Source organism: Phaseolus vulgaris, chromosome 2, assembly GCF_051622355.1.
Source record: "Phaseolus vulgaris cultivar YP4 chromosome 2, ASM5162235v1, whole genome shotgun sequence".
Classification (NCBI taxonomy): domain Eukaryota; kingdom Viridiplantae; phylum Streptophyta; class Magnoliopsida; order Fabales; family Fabaceae; genus Phaseolus; species Phaseolus vulgaris.
In genome coordinates, this window is record NC_143499.1 from 44,692,260 (window position 1) to 44,714,784 (window position 22,525).

The 22,525-nt window shown below is 32.3% G+C and overlaps 2 protein-coding genes across 4 annotated transcripts; one reads left to right on the forward strand and one right to left on the reverse strand.

Annotated features, from left to right (window-relative positions):
- The first annotated feature begins 5,096 nt into the window (after nucleotides 1-5,096).
- Nucleotides 5,097-11,361, forward strand: LOC137812473 (protein trichome berefringence-like 7). Its single transcript, XM_068614455.2, has 4 exons — nucleotides 5,097-6,222; nucleotides 9,727-9,885; nucleotides 10,015-10,325; nucleotides 10,782-11,361. Exons 1-4 carry the CDS (start codon nucleotides 5,393-5,395, stop codon nucleotides 10,784-10,786), a joined length of 1,305 nt encoding a protein of 434 aa, XP_068470556.1. The 5' UTR covers nucleotides 5,097-5,392; the 3' UTR covers nucleotides 10,787-11,361.
- A 724-nt stretch (nucleotides 11,362-12,085) lies between these two features.
- FAS2 (Transducin/WD40 repeat-like superfamily protein) lies at nucleotides 12,086-16,090 on the reverse strand. 3 transcript variants are annotated; one of them, XM_090298974.1, is made up of 13 exons: nucleotides 15,852-16,088; nucleotides 15,661-15,769; nucleotides 15,413-15,439; nucleotides 15,252-15,324; nucleotides 14,833-14,901; nucleotides 14,643-14,746; nucleotides 14,300-14,511; nucleotides 14,109-14,205; nucleotides 13,722-13,794; nucleotides 13,406-13,503; nucleotides 13,012-13,150; nucleotides 12,822-12,922; nucleotides 12,086-12,745 (listed from the first exon to the last, which is right to left on the reverse strand). In XM_090298974.1, exons 7-13 carry the CDS (start codon nucleotides 14,396-14,398, stop codon nucleotides 12,267-12,269), a joined length of 1,086 nt encoding a protein of 361 aa, XP_090155100.1. In that variant the 5' UTR covers nucleotides 14,399-14,511; nucleotides 14,643-14,746; nucleotides 14,833-14,901; nucleotides 15,252-15,324; nucleotides 15,413-15,439; nucleotides 15,661-15,769; nucleotides 15,852-16,088; the 3' UTR covers nucleotides 12,086-12,266. The 3 variants fall into 3 exon arrangements, with proteins under 3 accessions (XP_090155100.1, XP_068470557.1, XP_068470559.1); XM_068614456.2 differs by lacking the exon at nucleotides 14,833-14,901 and having other exon boundaries at nucleotides 15,852-16,090; XM_068614458.2 differs by lacking the exon at nucleotides 14,833-14,901 and having other exon boundaries at nucleotides 14,643-14,715; nucleotides 15,852-16,089.
- Between the last annotated feature and the right edge of the window lie 6,435 nt (nucleotides 16,091-22,525).

Genomic DNA, 22,525 nt, shown 5'->3' on the forward strand with positions numbered 1-22,525 from the left:
ATATAATCATATTTATTACAAAATCATATAAACTCGAACCAATAATTAATTAATACAAATAAGAGAACATTAAATTAATAAATATAACCTATCAAATACTAATATTTAATTCTTTTAAGCATTTTTAAGTCTACAAAACTTAATTTATTTTGAGTATTTCAGGTCTACACACCCAACAACTACTTCATGGGTAAGATCTGTTGTGAATTGAAAAATCCTGAAAAGGTTGGGCACAAACCTGCTGAAAAAACCAGTTTATGTATGAAACTACTTTTGTCATTGTGTACTCAACCTTACTTGAGATATATAAATATTTTAAATCATTGTTTGTATGATGTAAAATTAAATAAATTTATCATGATAATGTAAAACTGTTTTACTAAATGTAAACATATTCTCTTTGTTTATAAATAGGTCAAATTTGTGAAAATAAAAAAATATGACATAAAATAAGCTTTTAAGGATAACACTTCATAAGTTTTGGTCTAATCTTTCGTATCTTTTTTATTTTTTTTAATAATAATTTTTTTTTATGATGACAAATGATTGTTGTTACTTAAGATGTTAGTCTGGTTAAGATATTAAGTTGCACAATAATATCTAACATAAAAGTTTTTATTTAAAAAAGAGGGATAACACAATAACTTTTTTTTTTAAAGTTAAATTAAGTCTAAAAGTTTTTATTTAACAAATAATTGCCCAAGTTTGAATTGATCATCAATTTTTTAAACAAATTTAACTCATTTAATAGTAAACTAAAATGTTACTGGATTATTTTATTTATTTATTTTTGCTATATATTTTTATTTAAAAACAATAAGTATGTATTATAAAGAGAACTTGGTACTTTTTCCTTGAATCGAGAAAAGTTGGAAATAATTAATAACTTATTTCTATTACATTTTAGTGTGTTTGATTTTCTGTTTACATACTTACGTTCATCTATGAAATTACATTTTTTTATTGAGTTGAATTTCATTCGAGCATGAAAAATACTTGAAAATAATTGGATGTTGAAATTCAACAACTCCATTACCTTGTACCTTAAAACCTTGAAGATACAATTAATTTAGTGTAACGTGGGGCTTTGTTTAAAATATATCTTACTCGTACAACATATTTTTTTTTCTCTCTTTCGGTTTTTCTACGCGGTTTTTTTTTATTTTGATTACAGTTCTCTCTCTTGTATTGTAAGTTATTAAAATTGTTTCTTGGATTTCCTATAATTATTATTCTCTCTCTCAGTGTTTGTAACTTTATATGTATGTAAAGTTAAAATATTGTAGCATCACAAAAGTTGAATCCATCAAGATCATATCTAAAACTTTGTTTCTAAGATTAAAAAAAGTGTTACATATTGTGATAGATCATAAACAAACAACACTTTTAGAGGGCTATTGAATAGTGTTTTTGTTGCCTACGAGACTAGTGAGGATGTAGATGCTAAAAGAATAAATGTTATACATATGAATGATTAAGTATGAATTTTTGTTATAAATAATGGAAATGTTAGGTTTTAGCACACCAAGGATTAATTGAATCAAAAAGTGTCTACAATCATCCACAATTTTAGTGTTGGTGAGAAACAACCTTATTTGGGAGTTCAACTCATCAAAAGGTCTTAGGCAAGGGATCCTTTGACTTCATTTTTGTTTGTCATAGTAGTTGAAGGTATGGCAAGAATGGTTAGACAAACTAAAACGAATAAACTATTCAAAGAGGTGAAAGCAGGGGGAGCAAACATAGAAATAAGTATGCTTTAGTTGGCAGATGACATTATCTTTTTGTGTGAAGCTAATTAACCACAAAATGTGTTAAAAATAAAAAATATTCTAAAGTGTTTTGAATTCGTGTATGATATTAAAGTCAACTTCATTTAAAAAAAAAATAGGAGGTGTGGGGGTGGAGACAAACTTAATACACAAGTTTTTTGTAGTGTTGAATTGTAAGATCATGTCTTTGCCTTTCACTTACCTAGGGATGCCAATTGGGGAAAATCCAAGAAAGTATCACATGTGGAAAAATCCTATTGAGAACATTAGGAATAAATTAGTCACATGGAAATGTAAGCATTTATCTTTGCACACATAACATGTGTGCTAAAATCTGTAATTATTACATTGTCATTATTCTACTTATCATTTTTAAAAATGTTTGTAATAATGTTTAAGGAGCTTGAAAAAATAGAAAATGAGTTTTTATAGGATGGGACAGAGATGGAGAGAGATAACATGGATAAAGTGAGAGAAAATATGTAAATCAAAAACAGGAGGGGGCCTAGGAATTAAGGAGTTCAAAAAGTTTAATTTAGCTCTTCTAGGTAAAATGGAGATGAAGAGCATGAATGAGAAAGGAGGGCCTGTGTAAAATAGTCTTAGAGGCCAAACATGGAACATGGGGAGATCTGAATAAAAAGTCACATAGTAGCCAATAATCTAGGTGGTGGAAGGATATTAAGAGAGCAGTGGGGGGAGGGTGGTTTGAGAACAATATAGAATGGAAGTTGGGAAACAGGATGGGGTTAGGAGGACAAATGGATGGGAGATGATATTTTGAAAGAAATATATCCAAGATTGTGTTGTAAAACGAAGCTCCGGTATTGTAAATAAAAACAGGACATGCGAGAAAACCCTAAAATCAAACGCATTGAGATTTTTGTTGCGAAATCTAAAACTGAAATGTTACCGTTGCAAGTGCACGTTCTGCTTCACCTGGTCTTTCGGAATCGTTGCTGCAGTGGAGAAGTCGTTCCGCCCCTGCTTTGCTGGATTTTCGGAGGTTGAAGAAGTGGTGCCGTTGGAACCTGAAATCGCGCCACCAATGGCTGCTGGAACGTGGGTTGTGGCCGTTTGGGCTGCTACCATTTTCCCTATATAAGCAAGGGTTTCCCTCTTCAGAATTTGCATCTCTCCCACACACCTCTTCATCTTCTTCCTCCGATCACCATCTTCTCCTTTCCCCAATTTCCTTTTTTCACTTTCTCTCTCCTCTTTATTTTAATATTATAATATTTCTGGGTTCTATTTGATATTACTCTTTTAAAGAGAAACTTGCTAGTTCTGATCCTCAGAAATTACTGGGAAGTTCCTGTTGTATCCTGGGGGACTTACGCAATACACCGCGGATAAGTCCTTACGGACAGTGGTTACTCACGCCTCAGGGAAATCTTTTGTTCGTTTTAAAGCCTAATTTACTACAGATTGTATATCAATTTCATTAATAAACAAGCCACAATTGCATAAATGGGAAGATGAAATAATGTAAGATGAGAATGAAACTTGGAGTGAAGACGATCATGATTTGAAGGGGAACTACCTTAGTTAAATATTTTCTTAGAACAAATAGTAAGGACAATTTTAGATAAGAACATTGAGAAAATGTGGGAATGAAAAGGAGAAGAAACAAAGACTTATTCACTTAGGTCAGCTTATGACATAATATATCATAGTAGTTATGGGAAAGTGGAGGAGTAGATTAGTGAGTTTTGAAAAATTAAGGTATTATCTTCTTCTCAACACTTTGCATGGAGGCTTATAGAGAATAAAATTGTCACAAAGGATAATGTGAGTAGGAGAGTTGTAGAGTTAACTAATAAGCTATGTGTTATGTATGAATTGGAGGAGGAAAATTATTTTTTTCACATGTAACATGGTATGAGAAATTTGGAGTCTATGTAACATATGTGTTGGAGATAAACACGGTCGAGCATATCAAGTCAATAACATAGTTTCATCATTTTTAATATACTTGGATAACAATAATGTGCATTATATGAATTGAAAAAAACAAGAAAATTTTAAAAATGAAAAAAATAATATTTTAGAAATATTTATTTTGAAACAATTAAAGATATGTGACTGGATAATTAATAAATACTAACATTTACAATTTAGCTACTCTACATAAATCTTGTTACCTGATTTCATCTGAGGTAGTTCTAATATAGATAGCAAGTTGGTCTAATAGAGAGTGATAGTTTTTGTTTTATAAAGTGTTTTTAAAATTTTCAAATTTATGATTGTAGTGGATAATAGGATGTGAAGTAAATCTGTATTCATAATTATTATCCAAATTTGTCTCACATATCTGCCATGGCTCCTTAACAGTTGTTATCCCAACACAAGTTTTTATTAAAAAAGAAAAAGAGTGGTGGGCAGATATGCCATGGCTGGAAAGTGGCCAGCGTTGACCAAATCTAAGCTGGCAGATGTAATATAAAATCATGGTTGACAATCAAATCTAAACACTACCATATCTATCCACAACAACAATCCTCTTCACAAATTAGGTTTACAAAAACCTATTAAATAACAATCATATAATCACACATTATTTACTTGTACACAAGAATTTATCTCTAAAAAATAAAATTAATTTCTTCATAAAGTAAAAATAATTTATATACAAATTGATATACATACATATATGCACATTATATATTTTAAAAAATTTAACTTTTAATGTACGGATAAGGTAATTTTAGTTTATGAACAAAAAATATTTATTTTTTCTCTTAGAATTTTTTTTGAACAAGTTCATCGAAGTAATAGGAATTAAGTATTTAGAAATAAAAACTTTCCTACCCAAAGTAATCATAATCGCGAAATTATTACTATTTTATCATCATTATTATTACTCTCCATTATAATTTTTGTTCTTTTTGCTTTTAAAATAATAATCTTTTAATTTTTAAGCTACTTATCGAACAAAATTCTCAAGTATAATAGAGTAATTAATAAAAAAAATTACTTACAAAATTAAAATATTTTTTACAATTTTATTACTTGAATATATTTTAATCAATATAACAGAATCTTCAAATTATTGTTTTAGAATGAAAATAAAATAGTTGTTATTAATCTAAATACTTACAATTATTAATAATCATCATGAATACTGACAAGTTACTGGAATGCTTCTTAAACATGCTAAAGTTTTTAAAAAGTATCAATAATATATTTTTATTGTAAGTTAACAAAAATTATTATAAATTACCAATGTGTCTTAATTAACTACTCTATGGCCCAATTACATAATTCTATTAAATTATGAGAAAGAAAAGAGTGATTAAATTTGTGAGAGAGAGATCTAGAAGTTATAGAAATGAAAAAGTATTTTAGTCAATATTGAAAAAGAGTACCTAACAGCACTGAGTGGGTTGTGATGAAACATGTTATGTTCTGTGCCCAACAATGTCATAATAATGTACACAACAACTCTTCTCCTTCTGTCCTCGGACATTGATTTTTCTGTATTCCCATACTTTATCCATTTTTGGAATCGGGGTTTCTTTCTTCTCTCTCCAAAATCGAATCTTTCTCATCTGGGTCACTCTATTTGCCCTTTCAACTTGCTCAGCGGTTGCGTAGCGTGATGGCTCTGTTCTGTCACAATGAGTGCTCTGAATAGGACCATTTCCTTCAACAAAACCTCTTCCTCCAATCGAAGGTCCCTCGCCATTGGAAGTCCCAGACTCAATCATAACAACACCAACAACAACCGTTTTGGATGTGTCTCTCTCAGGTTTCAGGTTCTTGTCATCATTGCCTCTGTCTTTTCCTTCTTTGTAGCCGTAGGTGGCTACATGTACGTCCTTCCAAGCCTTGGCCAAGCGTTTTCCAATGTCCAAGTTCTCTCATCTGAGGGCAACAATGGATCAGTGAGAGATTGTGATGTCTTTGATGGAAGCTGGGTTCAGGTTCAAGATCACCCCTTGTACAATGCCACAGAGTGCCCTTTTGTAGAAGCGGGATTCGACTGTTTAGGGAATGGGAGGAGTGACAGGGATTATCTTGGATGGAGGTGGAAGCCGAGGAGTTGTGAGATTCCAAGGTTTGATGTGCGTGGTATATTGGAAATGCTTAGAAGCAAAAGGGTTGTTTTTGTTGGGGATTCAATGAGTAGGACTCAGTGGGAGTCTCTGATTTGTATGCTCATGGCTGGGGTTGAAGACAAGAGAGGAGTTTATGAAGTGAACCGGAATCAGATAACAAAGAAGATCAGGTTTTTAGGGGTTCGGTTCAGTGCTTTCAATTTCACCATTGAGTTTTTTCGCTCAGTTTTCCTGGTGCAGCAGGGCAGGATGCCTAGACATGCACCAAAAAGGGTCAAATCCACACTCTTATTGGACAAGTTGGATGATATAAGTGACCAGTGGGTGAATTCAGATATTCTGATATTCAATACTGGGCACTGGTGGGTTCCATCTAAGCTATTTGATATGTAAGTTTCCCTTCCCTTTCTCATTTTAATGTTAAGCCACTGCCCATTAGTGTTGCTATGTGTGACCTGTGAGGAAATCTACTATAGTTCATTCTAATTTCATTACCATGCTTTTCAGCCTTCACTGTTTTTCTTATCATTTGTTTATCAGTAGGTTTTGTTTCGGGACAAAATTTAGATCAAGTTCTTTATGTCCTTGTTATCAGGTTCTCAAATCAAATGTGACATGTGGATGTTCTTCCTACAATTAAATGGCCTTCAGTAAATAAATATTACATTTTAAAAAATTCATGTCTTCGTTTGATTTGAGAAGAACAGAAGGAACTTGATTTAATTTCGGTCCTTTATTTTAAGGGGAAAAAACTGTTCCCGATGATACAAAGTTTTCATAGCAGTTAACCTAATTGTTCACAATAGTAGCTATTGTTATCTTGTAGCCTTGATAGGCTTGCAAGATTGGTGGATCTTTCCACTAAAAGCTCAAGAACATAGATGATGAAGGAGGAGAAAGAACCTTGCACTTAGGTGGGTTTTCTGGATTGTTTTTTGGTGAGGTTATGATTTGGTCAAACTATAGAAAGGTAGGGAGGGGCTCAGTTTGGTCAAGGTTGATTTAGTAGGGTTCTTCAATGATTCTTGGAAGGGCAAGGTTGGTTCTTGGTTGTGGAAGCTGTAGGTGATGATAGGATGAGTTCTAAGTTGAAACTAATTGGAATTGGATGACTCGTCAGTTTATGATGCGGATTGAATGGGGAATGCAATGGTGTGCTTGGTTGGAATTATAGGAGTGATTTGAGTGGTGTAAACTCAAAAGGCCATGAGCTAAGAAGAAAGACTTCTTGGTTTCTTGGCCTGGTTCTTGAATCTTGGTATAGTTTGATATTTAGTTTACACCACTATTTAGTTTGAATCTTGGTTCTTGCAATGGTATAGTTTTGGGTGGCCAACTTGTGTATTGTGTAGGAGGGATGATTCTTGAAATAGATAGGTTTGGTATGCTATGGCTAAACAAGGATCTTGAGAGAAGGAGAGATAGGCGAAAAGAGACTAAGAGAAAGAAGGAAAGACAGACAAGAAGGTTTACCTTGAGAACAAGATTGAAGCACAAAATTGGGGAACTTTGACTTGGTTGGGGCCACTCCTTTTTGGAGATAAGCAAAACTTAGGATGTTCGCTACTTGGGATGTCATCTAAGAAAAGAGCTCTCCAAGAAAAGAAGAGGAATCACACTCTTCACAAAACTATCAAGTTTTCATTCCATTCAAAGTTATCTTAAGAGTTGTCCTTCCCATGCCTTTTTAAACCTTATAACCAAACAAAGCTATGCTAAGAAGAGTACAAGCACACTAGGCTAAGCTAGCCAAATCCTATGATCTAAAGAAGAGAGGATTAACACCAAGTAATACTAAGTTGTATACAGAAAGGTATTATTCCTATCTACACTAATCCTAAGGGTCCCCGTGTCTTTGTTGGTTTGATGAAGCTCCTCCTCAAGCTCCTTACCCTTGCTTGTAGTTAAGACACCCCTAGAAGCTCTTATCCCTTGGACTTCTCTTCTCCCTTTCTTGATCTTTAACCATACTTCTTGTGCCTACTTCTTTTTGTGTGGGCTCCTCTTGGTCCATGATCACATCACTTCATGGCCACAACAATGACCACCTTATTCCAGTAGGGGAAGTGGTCTCATCTGTACAGATTGCTTTGATTGAAAACCAAGTTTTCAAACTTACCATTCAATATGATATCCCTTTTAATATTTTTTTTCCAATATCCTTCTCAGTCTCTGTCTACCCTCTCATTGTTAAAATCCATACAATGGAAAATACATAGGCTGCCAAATAAATTTGACCAGACGGCTGCCTTACCCAGTTAAACAGTATCCATGGACTCTGGAAATTGTTACTGTGATTCTTGATTGCATTTGCTGTGTTTTATTTGTACTTGTAATTTTGCTTGTTAGTGTGGCACATAGCTATGTATTGTTCTTTAAATTTCTAACTTAAGATATCTCTGACACCATTTTGAGAAAATTCATTAAACTTAACAAATCTTTTAAGTAGGGTGGCTTAACCTTCTGTTAATCTGCACATGTTTTACTCCTTTTACAAAACCTTCTGAGCCTTGCAATTCATAAGAAAAACTGAATTCAATCATGCTTAATTGCATATTATTTCTACTTTTCCATTGTGGTTACCATCTAAATATTACAGTTGGATTTTTTAAGGAAAAATATCTAATTTTCTAAAGAGAGAGAAGGATGGAGGGAAGAGTTTTACAGTTTTACTACATAACCTGAGACCACTCTCTGTGAGTGGGAGTAGTGGGTAGTTTCAGATTGACTAAGATATGCACTACATTATGTCCGTATTCTATTTTCAGAAAGAACGGAGTTATCCCATCTTGTCATCTATTTGAATATTTTCAGTTAATTTAGTTCATCTGTAATTATCCTCTCTTTATGCAATTGTTATAATTTAAAATTATATTCAAGAGTACTTCATTTGTGAGAGAAAAAAAACTGTTATAGTTAAAATCATGCAAACTTGGGCAACATTGCAATCATCACAAAAAATATTTTGCTTCCACATGCATAGCCTCATATGAATGTTCCAAACTGTCTGGATAAGCTCTCTGTCAACTTTCCTGTTGGATGGGAATAGCTTGTGGCTATTGTTTGTAAGCATAATTTTGTATAAATTGAATATAACTTAGGGTCAGAAAATGTTGTATTGGCAGAATTGTGTTTATTGTCTGAACCTAGCTATGGTGAAATTAATTGATGGGAGTGAGGTCAAGAAAGAGATGGAATGTTTCATCCTGAAAGTATCAGTGGTCAGACTTTTGAAATTAACTTCCATTTGCTTCTCTCAATTAAAAGCAGAGATAAAACTGTTGTAAACATATGATTTTAATAGAAACCAGAAACCACCCCGTTGGAAATAAAGTAGTATTATTGAATATTAACCAATAAATAGGAAAAAGATTACAGAAATGTGTGACCCCCCTACTCTCCCTAACTACCCAAAGCCTAGAGCTCCATAGGGATGAAATTCTCTGCCCAGACTTCACAGCCCTAAAGCTGATTGCAAGAGAATAATGATCCCTTCTTTTCTCCCACACTCTGCTGAAAACCATTTCTTCCAAATAGGGTTGGAAATAAATTAGGCTACCCGTAAAGGGCTTAGAGCCACTCATTGAAAGGTTGTCTTGGCTTAACCTATTTAGCAAAAAGGCTAGGCTTGAACTTCTTAAAAAACCTAAGATGGTCAAGCTATGCATTTTTATAAAAGCCTCATATACCTTCCAGATTCTAGGCCTTTTATCTGACCCATTAACCAATTGAGCCTGATTTTCCCCATCAGGCCTAACAGATTCATTATTCATTAAATATTCATTCAGTTGCTTTTTGAATTTCTCTTTTTAAGGCAGAAGCTGCGTTTTCATATTTTTAAATCTTTGTTTCCTGTTCCTTTTGTATAATGGTCCTCTTCTTTCTTTCAACAGGGGCTGTTATTTCAAGGTTGGAAGCTCTCTTAAACTTGGGATGTCAATTCCTGCTGCCTTTAGAATAGCACTTGAAACTTGGGCATCATGGGTTGAGAGAGAGATTAATAAAAATAGAACACGCATATTCTTTAGGACTTTTGAGCCATCTCACTGGAGGTATTCCTACTTTACTGTTAACATGATTATATAGCTTGGCTAGTTTATTGGAATTTTTATTCATGCACAGGAATTATCTTTGAAATCTTGCTTCAAAAGTTATTGATCCAGCCTTTATGGTTCATGCAGTGATCTTACCCGTAGAATTTGCAATGTGACCCAGTACCCAACATTAGAAACTGATGGAAGCGATCAAAACTTGTTTTCAGATACAATTTTAGACGTTGTAAAGAATGTTAATATTCCTATAAATGTTCTCCATGTTACTTCCATGTCTGCTTTCCGAAGTGATGCACATGTTGGTAATTGGAGTGACAATCCATCTATTCAAGATTGTAGCCATTGGTGTCTTCCTGGAGTACCTGATATGTGGAATGAAATTATCCTGTCCCAACTTTTTTCTGAATCTGAAATTCCTTTTCAACAAATTGAATCACTCGGTAAGTTCAACAAATTCAACACTTTTTTTTTCAGTTTTGCCTGGGAATGTGGTATGATTTAAGCATGACTTTTATTAGTTGAGTCCCTCCCCCTATATTCATAATTAATATTAGTTATACAACCAGTTAGCAACCACTTAATTATTTGTCAAAACATCATTGCTTGGCTTAGATGTTGTTACTATTATTATATTATTATAAAAGAGTTGTCAATTAATGGTATATAAAAGAAGAATTGTCAAAACATAATTTCTCTTTTCATATATACCCTACAGTAAAAATATTTTTTTTATCCTTTTTCTTGAGTCAGATGAATTTAATTATAACTTTTCTTTTAGGGTTGGATGCTTAACTAAATCTTGAGCCCTTGTTCCACGTCTCTCAGAAAGAGAATACTTCTCTTGCTTTCTACTGCTTCATCTTTCTACATTTCACGTATTTTATTTCTGGGTGCAGATTAGAGAGACTGACATTCTTAGTAATTGCAAGCCAACCTCAAACAATTCTGATGCCTCCTAAGAAGTATGGATCGGGTTCTAACACCATAAATCTGAAGCCATCTCATTCTTCAATTTTGAACTCTGCCATCTACCATTGGTTTTCTTCAACACTCAACTTTACCAGATTTTGTAAGTATAATCCAAATACACACACCACCTTGTCAAAACAAATGAAGCACGAAGTAATTATTTAATTTGCCAATTCTTTGTATATCAGTAAACGTAATGTGTGAGATGCATGTCATGATTTTTGGTTTTGGTCATGACAATACTGTTCTTCTGCATAGCAAAAAGAGAAGGAGAAGGAAAGTACAAATCAATCAATTTCTTTTTTTCAGATTCCCTGTCTTAATTATGTAATTGTTCGAATGGATTTGTGTCTAAATCCTTGCTTCAGTTGGATGCCGTGTTTCACATTTCTTTCGGCCTCGTGAAAAATGGAGGTACGGCACCATTTGACAGGATCAATCATGGGATCACCCCTATTCTGAATTTCAGACACTTGATGTTCGAATCTATATCAATTTTTTGCACAATACATTGCATTTGGAACAATCATAGATTGGGTGGAGACTGATCCAGTCAAGTGTAATATATAGATAACTTCACATGTTTTATAATATTAGATGAAGTTGGAAAGCAAAAAACGTTACAGAATATTGGATACACATGGTAAAGAAATCCAGGTACAGTCCATAAAAGGTAACGTGCACATTCCACAAGTTGACAAAAATCAGTTCCCGAATCTACGTATCGATGGGACATTCATTTTGCTTGGCATTTGGAACATGGTAATCATTTGCTTGCAGAAATGTTTGATTTTATTTACAACATTCAGAAGAGAAAAATTGAGAATAATATAATAAATTGTTATACTCATGTTTTATTTATAATAAAGAAGAGATAAAACAATAGAAAGCAAAATTAATAACGTCTAATATAAAATATATTTTCCTTTTAAATCTCACTATTTAATATAACTTAATCAAATCTCTAACGAAACTTTGTAAAGCACAACTTACGGTAGATAAAAAAGACTTTACTTTAAACATAAGCTGACATAATTGTGCAGTAAGTACACCTATAGAAAATAAGCAAATAAAACCTACCCCTGATCTATAAATTACATGTAATCAACATTTTATGCTTATCATACCAAGCTTTAGTGTTTATCTTTCGCCTCTACCTTGCGTTCGCCATTAATTCCACTTGTCATTCCTGCACTTATTTCATCTTCGAACATGAGATGGGACACGAGAAGAAAAAAAGGTCCGGAGAAGTCTCCAATATGAAGTTTGTTTTCACTAAATATTATATTGGAATCTATGTTACATGTCAACAAAAACAAATGAGAAAAGGGGAAATGTGACTTCCGAATAAATGGCGCACAAAAAGATGTACACAGGCGGGCATTGCATTGAATTTCTCAGGAATAGAAAAATCATGGATCAATGGCAATAGGAGTAATACGCTTCTTGGCTGGCTTATTTGACAAGGGTGTACTCTTCGAACTGGAAAATTGTTGCCCAGACTTTTCTTCTGCACCCGATTTACCGTCCAAACTTGATTGTAGAGCTGTCTTCTCCCTTGATTCCGTTTGTTTTCCCTCTGAATCTGGATTAGCGGGCTGTTTCTCAGCCTTGTCTTGAGCTCCAAAATTTACAGCACACGAATTCCATTGCTGTTTCGTTGCCTTATCTGGTTTCGCTTTTCTTCTATCTAATTCAGCAGTGCCAATTCTTCCACTTGTTTCAATGATCATGTCATCAGTTTTCTCTTCTGCTTCATTTTTCCTACTATCAGCTATAACCCCTTCAACATTCCCAGTTGCCTCAATGACCATGTTGTCAGGCTTCTCTTGCATTACAATGTCATTGCCTGTCTGTAAATTACTCATACTATCCTCCTTGGCTTTTCCTTCTACCAAATATATATAGGGAAATTAAAAAAACATTGAAGTGGTGACGTTGACAGCAGAAAGAGGAAGGCTGCTTACCAGATAAAGAGTAAGGTGATCCAAGTTCGTCATTCTCAAATTCCACCAAAGAGCAGAAACCATCTTGTGATGACAACGCCAAATAATGAGCATCAGATGACCTTATGAACAAATACCAGTTAGAAATAAACCTTTCCTTAAAATTATAATTCTCAAACCTAAAAAGGAATTGCTAGCAAATAAAATTTACCAGGTAATATCTGTTATTGCGGCATAGTGAAGACCAGCTAATACAGCTAACGGAGATGTGCTTTCGGTGTCAAAAATGTACAGTGAATTCAAAGTGGCCACAGCAAATATGATGCGATATGGGAGGTTGAATGCCCCAGCTGCACTAAACAAAACCAGTATTAGGCTTCTGCTGAGCAAGAAATTCTCCAAGACATGCAGAATTTTAAGCAAATACTAGTTGGCAGTGCAGGTCTCAGATTTAAGCTGACTGGCATGCCACGCATACAATTAAATTATAACGAGACAATCTAGCAGTAGGTGACGATTAGTGTATGAATCACACAAAGTCCTTTGGCTTTATTACAGACCAATTATACATAATAACTGTTCATAAAATACAAGTACACAAATACCTGAGTTGAGTGAATTCGTTCCCTGAAGTTTAAAAATCATGGGACAGAACCGGACCGCTACAACAGCTTTACTTGCACAAGGGAGCTGTATGGCAGGCCTGTGTATAAGGTCAAATAAATAAAGCAACACATCACAAACGCATACTTCTATAACTTGGTCTATTAACTTAACACGAATAATTGAACATAAAAGCGATAAAATTGTAGTTTGAGGCTTTGAAATTTAACTAATCATCTAGAAAGAAAAGATAGAACTTTGTCTTGGGCTTGCATAATGTCTCTGCACCTGAAAAGAATAAAATAGCTGAAATTTTACCTAGAAAGATCTTTCCTAGAAATTATGTAAGCAGCATTCACAGACTCGGATGCATTATTAATTTTGTAAGAGCCTGAAATGTATAAAGTGAGACATAAAATAAGAAACAGCATATAGTAAAAATATTATAGGAACTCAGGTATGAGAAAGAAATCAATAGACGTGATTCAACCAATAAGTGGCAATTAAATTATGACAAGTAAAACAAGGGGAAAATTTTAAAAAACAATCAGCTTTGACTTGTACACTCATTCACTTGTAAAATAAAAGATGATAAACTACGAAAAATTCAAAAACTGGCAGACTCTAGAAAAATCTCAACAAGAGCTCATCCTTGGAAGTAGCACAAGATTAATTGAAACAAGCACTTGAACTCAAAGCTAATACCTGCAGGCACAATTAAAAATGAACCATCAGGAGACCATGCTAATCTTCTGAAAAAAGATGGCAATGTCTCATCGTGGAAGAGGTGAAATTTTGTATCCTGCATTAAGAAAATCAAGCCTGACGTTCAAGTATGATACGATACAACCATCCACGATGCAAATAAAGAATGATATGGACATTTATATGCTAACCTGAGAATTTTTTAATAATGGTTGATCTGCCTTAGAAATGACTTGCTGGCAAACATAATTGATTTTCTCAGTGCCCTTTGATTTATGAGGCTTATTCATGTAAATTCTGCAAGTCCTATCAGAACTAAGAGAAGAAACATATTTTCCTAGAGGGTCCCATGCAACCCCCTGAACATAGTGCGCATGGGTCTCCAACGTCTGAAGGTTAGTTCCTGACAAACAAGAATCATGTAGTATAAGCACGTAAACCATACACATCAATTGTCATTACAAGTACAACATATCAACTGCCATGTGCCACGATTCAAGTGTATCAAAGACAGTCATGTGTTTTCTTTCTTACCTTTGTTAACATCCCATATAATGCAACTATTATCAACTGATCCAGATATGATATATGTGCCATCGGTAGACCACTGCAGGTCCAAAATGTCCTTGAGATGAGATCTAATGCATAAAAATGTCCCCTATAAGCCAGAAATCAATGCAGTATAACATGAATGTTGAAAAAAAATAATGTGATTGATCTTTACAATGGTTCCTGGAGCTTTGGTTTTTAACTGAAGTTAATGGTGTCCTGTGATCCTTTTTTCCGATTTCATCTGTTGAGATAAGGTTTTATTGTTATTGGTCATTACGAATGGTTGTAGTCATAGTTTGTAATGCTAATCTAATAATACTCATTATTTCCAAACACGTGTATTTTTCCAGAAATAAATCGAATTATATCGATATTTTAAATAAAAACGCATAAGCACAAATTTGGCACTCCCTCTCTGAATAAACTACGGAAATTGGGGTATATACAATTTGACAAACAGAATAGAGATCAAGAAGCTAAAATATGGGAAATCTGCTATGCAGCCTATCGTTTTTCATTTAACTTTTTTACAATGTTCAGGTTTTAATTATGTACTTTTAACTACTCATTTCGACATTTCAAAGGTCTTACCGTAACATCTTGAGAACCTTCCATGTCTGACCAGTATCGGCGGAATGTAGCTTCCATATTAGCAGGTCCCCTCCTGGATAAAGAAACACAAAATCCGATTTAGACAAAACATTGCCTAATTACAGTAACTCAAAGCTAACATTCCTTAGCCAAGATCCTACCATCAGCACCAGAGGCCAGCAATTCCCCTGCAAATCATCAGAAATAGAAGTTGTCACTAAAAGAAAGCACCACATCGTTTCTTGCAGCACAATAAGCGAGGAAAAATAGTGCAAATTTCATTAATCGATTTCATTTCGTGACAACAAAAGTATACGCGCGTGAATTAACTTGATTACAACTTGATCCAATGAAAGTTTGTTGTATCCTGATTCTAGGAGGAGAAAGAGAAGCGGCGTATTGGAATTACCGGAAGAAGAGAAGCGAATAACATTCACTGCAGTGCTATGGTAAGAGAGGTTACTAAGATAGGAAGCTACGGGAAGCTTCTGCGTCCCGGCGGGACTTATCGACCAAAACTGCAAACACGAGAAGACGAATGAAATCGATAGAATAATTAACCCTAATCACATGCAGAGCGAGCTAGAGGGAGAGAGAGACCTTGATGTCGAAATCGGCCCCGGCGGTGGCGAGAGTGGCGGAGAGAGGGTGGAAATCGAGGGTTAAGACGGGTTTGCCCTCGTGCCAGGAAATCTGAATCGTACCACCCTTCATTTTCTTCCGATTCGAAGTTTTAGGTTTAGAGTGTAGAAGAAGAAGAAGGCACTGAGACACTGGAAAATGGATTTTCGCGCGCCCCTTTTTACTTGGCGGGAAATGTAATGTGAGCCGACCACTCTTATTCAACCATATATGAGGATGTTGTATTTATTGTGTTTTTTTCAACCATTTCAATCTATTCCTCTTCTTGTTAATTTAACTAAAATTATACCAAGATTTCTTAAGTAAATCCTGTCTTTCTAGTTGAATGAGAATAAAATAATTTAATATTTTACTTTCGATTCAATTACATTAATAGCAAAAATCCATTTATCTCTATAATTATGCATTCTATTCACCAAATATTAGTAAAAAGTAATAATTCACCAAGATCTTGTAAGTATCTAATTTGAGAACCCTATAATTTAGACAAGAATAAAAAAAATAGTTTAACTAATTCTACAAATAAATAAATGTCCTTCATCCTTAAAAATAAACATGTTTGAATTTTTGTTCTGTAAAAAATATAATTGTTAAGGACCGTAACTAATGAAAGATTTCAAGTTTTGGAGGCATGAGAAATAAAGAAAAATATTGTTAAGAATTAGTATCAAAATTTGTATATTTTATAATGACTAAAGACAGTTATTTCAAATTTTATAAAGTTAAAATAAAAAGTTTAATGCAGACAATAATTAAAACTCACTCAAAAACTAAGAACTTTATTTAGTTCTTTTACTTAGGAAGAAAAAAAACACGTTATTATACAACCATTTTCATGTTGTGCACTCCCCAAAAAGGCCTTTCATGGTGTTTTCTTGACAATATTCCTTGTTGGGCTTCCTTAGTGTTGGGCCACGTATAGGTTCAGCCAATTACTTTCTGCATCTTATTACATTTGTACTGTTTCTTCCTGCACCCCCATAAGTTCTTCTGCTACCCATACAAAACGTGAAAATAACTTTTTATCATTTATGTGTCACCCCATAGAGTAGCTTTCAGATTATGTAATCCGGACACGCATTTGAAAAAAAACTTTCAAATTACATAATTCAGAAGTTAAAAAGACTTATGGATTACATAATTCATAAACTAGCCATGCAATGAAAAACGACTTTCGGATTATGTAATCTAGAAACAATTAAGAATTTGAAAAAAAACTTTTAGATTACATAATCTAAAATATTTAACAGGAGTATTTTTTAAAAATATGAAATTTTATAAAGGTGAAAAAAAAAATATATGGAGGTGAAAAAAAACAGTCTAAAATTTGAGCCTCCCGACTATCATGTGAAATAATAAAAATACTCTTCAATAAAATAGGATACATAACAATACATTTCGTAGTCCCTTTTTGTTTTCAGATTGTTTTCTAGTAGCGTATCTTTTTTAATTCTAGAATAACTTTTATTATGGAATTTTGATTTTTGAATTTTATTCTAGTTTTTTATTTTATTTCTGGGAACACAATAATCTATTCCAATTTATTTTTTTTGGAATGTTATTTTCCAATTCCATATATATTTTTAAATGAAAAGCATTTTTAAAATTTAAAATTTAAAAGTGTGCAGATGTGGGCTCGGAAAGGTTAAGTGTAGTAAGAATTTGTCAGAGGTTGAAAGCTTATATTTTGTATTAATTTGTTGAATGTAGTGTTCATATGTATAAAGAGATATTAATATATTTATATTTTTTTAGTTTCAATTGTAATTATATTCCTATATGTTACTAATCCTTTTTAGTTCTTAATTTTTTTATAACTTTAGTTCTTTAATTTTTAATTATCTATAATTTGACAGTTAAAATATCTACACTTTAATTATAGAAAGGAAAAAAAATATAAAGCTATACATATGAATTATTTTAGTTTATAAAAGTAGCATTTGCATGAGAAGGAACAACAACCGTATATTTGATGGATAAGGAAAATATTGGTTTAGAATTAATTGAATAAAATGAAGTCTTTATTTTGCTATATTCGTTGTACACCTTCATTAATTATACCTAACAGAATGGGCTCTTAGAAAGCCCAACACAATCACGTGATATCTTAATGCTTTGGGCCTACATAATCCTGCAACCATTAAAATAATAAATTTAATCATGCAACCGTTAAAATACAGCACAATAATTAACTTCGTAATAACTCCAGAAATGTTAACTAAAAGGATTGGTATATACTTTTTTTCTTAAATGAATTTTGAAAAATTCGTTCACTGACTAAATAATTTAATGGATGTATACACGACGATCACTTTGAAAACTTTCATATTTTCAAAGTTCAATTAATTAGAAACCGTTATTAATATAATTTTTAAGTAAATTACAGTAAAAAAATCAATACACTTACTAATTTGTTTTATTTAGTGTAATTTATTTTTTAAAAATAAATATAGAAATATCCCCTGTCAATAAATGAAAGTGGAAGTAAATAAGTAGACGAATTAAAATATCTTCTACTCTAAAAAAATAAAATTAACATTCTCATCTAGTAAATAGATGTTGGATCACCTAAAGTGATTCTATTTATTTATTTATTTTATTATTGATAAAAAAATAGTTATTTAAATAAAAGTAGAATTATAAAAAATATTTTGTATACCAAAAATGATTATTTTAAGGAATTTTCTTTATATTAAAACCTATAATTAATATCTTAAAAAATATTTAAATATTTTTATTTAATTCCATATTCTAGTAAATAATATAATTTAAAGGTTTGTGTCGTAATAATTGTAAATATAAATACATATAAGATAATATATTAAATAAAAAATTATGATATATTATCATATAAATTAGTATTAGCAAAGTTATACAAACTTTTTTTATTTATGTACTTATTTTTCTTAAAATTATAAAATTTATATTAATTAATATCTTAATAAATAATATAACGTTGGTAGGGTAATCACAACCAGAAACATTTTTAGTATTCGAATGTAGCTGATTGTAAAATACCATTCAAAGTGGATTGATCGCAAAAAAACAATCAACAAGCTAATCAAAGAGAAAAAAGTGTGGAGGTGTGTACGAGTGAGAATATATAAAATATATGTAATCAGAGAACCACAATAGTATTTACGAATGAGAATGTCGATGGAGGATGTTTAATGTAGCACAAATAAAGTTATAGTTTTGGATAACAAATGAATTTCTTATGATGAAGTTTACATATTTTTATTGGTATTTTAATCACGGTCAGAAATAGCTTTAGGAACTATCTCTACGTACAAAGGGTGCATGGTTTAAAGGTTGTGTTCGTTATTAAGGCGAAAGTGCAAAATGTATTCGGTATTAAAATCACATTTTAAATTGTTTTGAACTAGTTTCAAGTTTAAAGGTTAATTTTGAAAAGAGTACTATTTTCGAGATGAGAAACAATTTACATATGTTACAACGATGTGTGACTATTCTAAACTGTGATATGATGAAAATTTTGTTTAAGTATTTGGATATGCTTGTAGGGGGTGTCACAAAAGATACAAGTTTTGGGAATGAATGGTGGAAATAGTGAGGAACATATTAGGTATATAGAAAGACAAGTTTATCTCTATGACAGAAAGACTTTGTTTGATAAAATTTATGTTATCTTCTCTCCCCTTATTCTATTTGTCTTTGTACAAAATGTCAGCTATGGTGGCGAAGGAAGTGGTGAAGCCAAAGAAGAAATTATTATGGGGCAGGGGCTCGAAAGGAAGGAAAATAGCGTGAGCTTCGTGAAAAGATGTATGTAAGTCAGAGGAAGAGGGAGGGTTGAGAATGCTAGAGATTATTTCAACATTGCATTGTTAGGAAAGTGGATTTGGCGTTTGGGTTATGAGAAGGAGAGCTTGTGGAAAGAAGTGTTGGATTCAAAATATGGTGGATGGAGGGAACTTAGGCATCAAAGGAAAAGTAAATTAGATTCTCTTTGATGGAGGGATTTGAAGGAAGTGTGGCGCTTGAGGGATGGAAAGACAACTTTGAAGATAACTACATATGGGAGGTCGGGAATGGGAGGGAGATAAGGTTATGGGAGGACAAATGGGAGGGAAATACGACTCTCAAGGTCAAATTCCTAAGACTTTTCTCAGCATTTTATGATAAGTAATGTCTTCTTTGGCAAGGAAGGGAAATGAAAGAAAATCTAGAGTGGGCTTGGAAGATCTATTAGAGAAGGAATTTGTTTGAATGAGAGAAGAACCATGAACAAGAGCTATTGTATCTTTAGGGAGAGAAAAGTGTAAATGTGGAGAAGGAGGATGCTTGAGTTTGAAAAAGATGGCGAGGCAAAAGCTTTCATAGTTAAATTTGCATACAAAATTCTTAAAGAAGACGCTTAAGGGGATGAAAGCGATTTATATGTGGGTTTTTGAAAGATAAAGGCTCAACCATTAGCCCTCCATGCAGCTTGGACGGTTTTGGAGGATAAGATAGTGCCTTAAGCGAATTTGTCGAGAAGAGGGATTAATATGGTTAGCAATATTTGTTGTTTATGTGGGGGGAAGAGAAAACTACGTCTCACTTCTTTTGTACTTGCAGAATTGTCTGCCTAGTAAAGTCTAAGTGTTACGAGTAGATGGGGGTGACATTGACGGATCATTGGGAGCCAAAAATGCATTATTAAAATTTTAAGGTAAGTGGGGGGAATAAAAGCGTAATCAAATTTGGGGTTGTGCGTGGGTAGTAGTGGTAGCTAAGTTGTGGAAACATATCAATAAGATTTTTAAAAGTGGCAAGATAGATCATATTGAAATTTTCACAATAGTGCAATTGAAGGGAATTCCAAAGTCTGCGGGGTAAGTTTTCTGTATTCTGATTGATGTTTTGAGCCTTTGATATGTATGTGATCTGTCAAAAAATGTTAGGTTTTTTTTTTTTTTTTTTTTATGTGTGGTGGGGTTTTATAGGGGTTCTTTAATGTTGTTAGCTTTGCTAATCTATTTTATGTGTTTCGGTTTATGTAAGGAACTAAAATGGTAAGATTTAGGCTGACTTTGTATAAGGGTTGAGGTACCCCTAAAATACCTTCATTATATTTATTCATTTTTTGCCGATAAAAAAACATAAAGGGGTGCATCAGACAAATTGGAACACATGTAAGAAGCTTAATATTTTAAATTTGGACAATAAGGGTAACTATGAATGTTAAAGAAGTGGATATTAAACCTAAATTAACCGTATAAAATCGGTTTACAAGTTGAGATTTACACTCACTTATATATATCATAAAATGTTTTTATCTATAGTTGAGATCTTCAACACACTCATTTATGTTGAGACCCTCCAACTCATGCATGAGACTATATATCTATGGGTGACCTCATAAACCCCAACAATCTCTCGTTAAGATAGATTCTAATACTACAAGAAAATCATTAAACAAAGACTAATTTTAGACATAAAAATATTTAGTTACTATATTAAATAAATTAGATATTATTTTAGAGATATTTTTTGGGTATATAAAGTAATTTTTATTATTAATAAATATTTTATAATTTTAGCTACCAACTAATTAGATTCTAAAATTGGTAGGTAAAAGTTTGGCAAAACACCAATTGAGAAACTATTTAACTACAACAAAAACTATTAAATAAAAACCATCTAATTAGTAGGTAGCTAAAACTTTGATAGTTAATCAAATACCAATTTAGAAAACATTTGTTAATAATAAAAATTAATTTAGATATCAATAATTTTTTTAGTCTATAAAATAATATATAATTTAGTTAACATAGTGACTAATTATTTTTTGTCTCTAAAATTAATTTTGGTACCTAAAATTTGGTAAATAATTAGATATCAATTTAGAAACTATTTAAATACCAACTTTAAAATTTAATTATTTGGTAGCCAAAATTTTAGTAACTAATTAAATATTAATTTAAAAATTATTTATTAAAATAAAAAAATTTAAAAAATAAATGATTTTTTAATTTTTAGAATAATATATAATTTAATTAAATAATAAATAATTTTTTAATTTCTAAAATTAATTTTTATTTAATAATTTTATTACGGTGTAATCAATTCATAAAAATTCCATACATTATGTGTTTTGTACACTATTAACATGGCATGATATATGAATAGTTAACTAACCAACTACGTACTTTGCTCTTAGGGCCTACATTTATTATTTTTTTTTCTGAGTTATGGCCCTGATCTGATATGTCCACGATGACAACAACAGCGTTAAGGACTGCAACTTCCCAAAAGATATGTGTGCCTGTTTTTCTATTACTCATTAATACATATACGTTTTCAAAATCGTTAAAAAAACACGATATTTAGCGTCTCAAAAGCACTTAACCCATAGAAAAATGTATACAATTAGTGCCTACTTCAACGACCTGACAATCACAATGTGAAACATAAATTGTTCTGTAATTAAAAAAACATAAAATTTATTGCAATTCCTGCAAAAAATATAAAAAATAAACAAATTCGTTGACCACATAATACTTCATCATTTGAAGCAATGTACGTGATTGACCAACCTATTTAATACCTATTTAATGCAATATATTTTTCTAAAATAAAAATAATACATATATAGAGAGGTAATAATTGAATTATTAATTAATTGA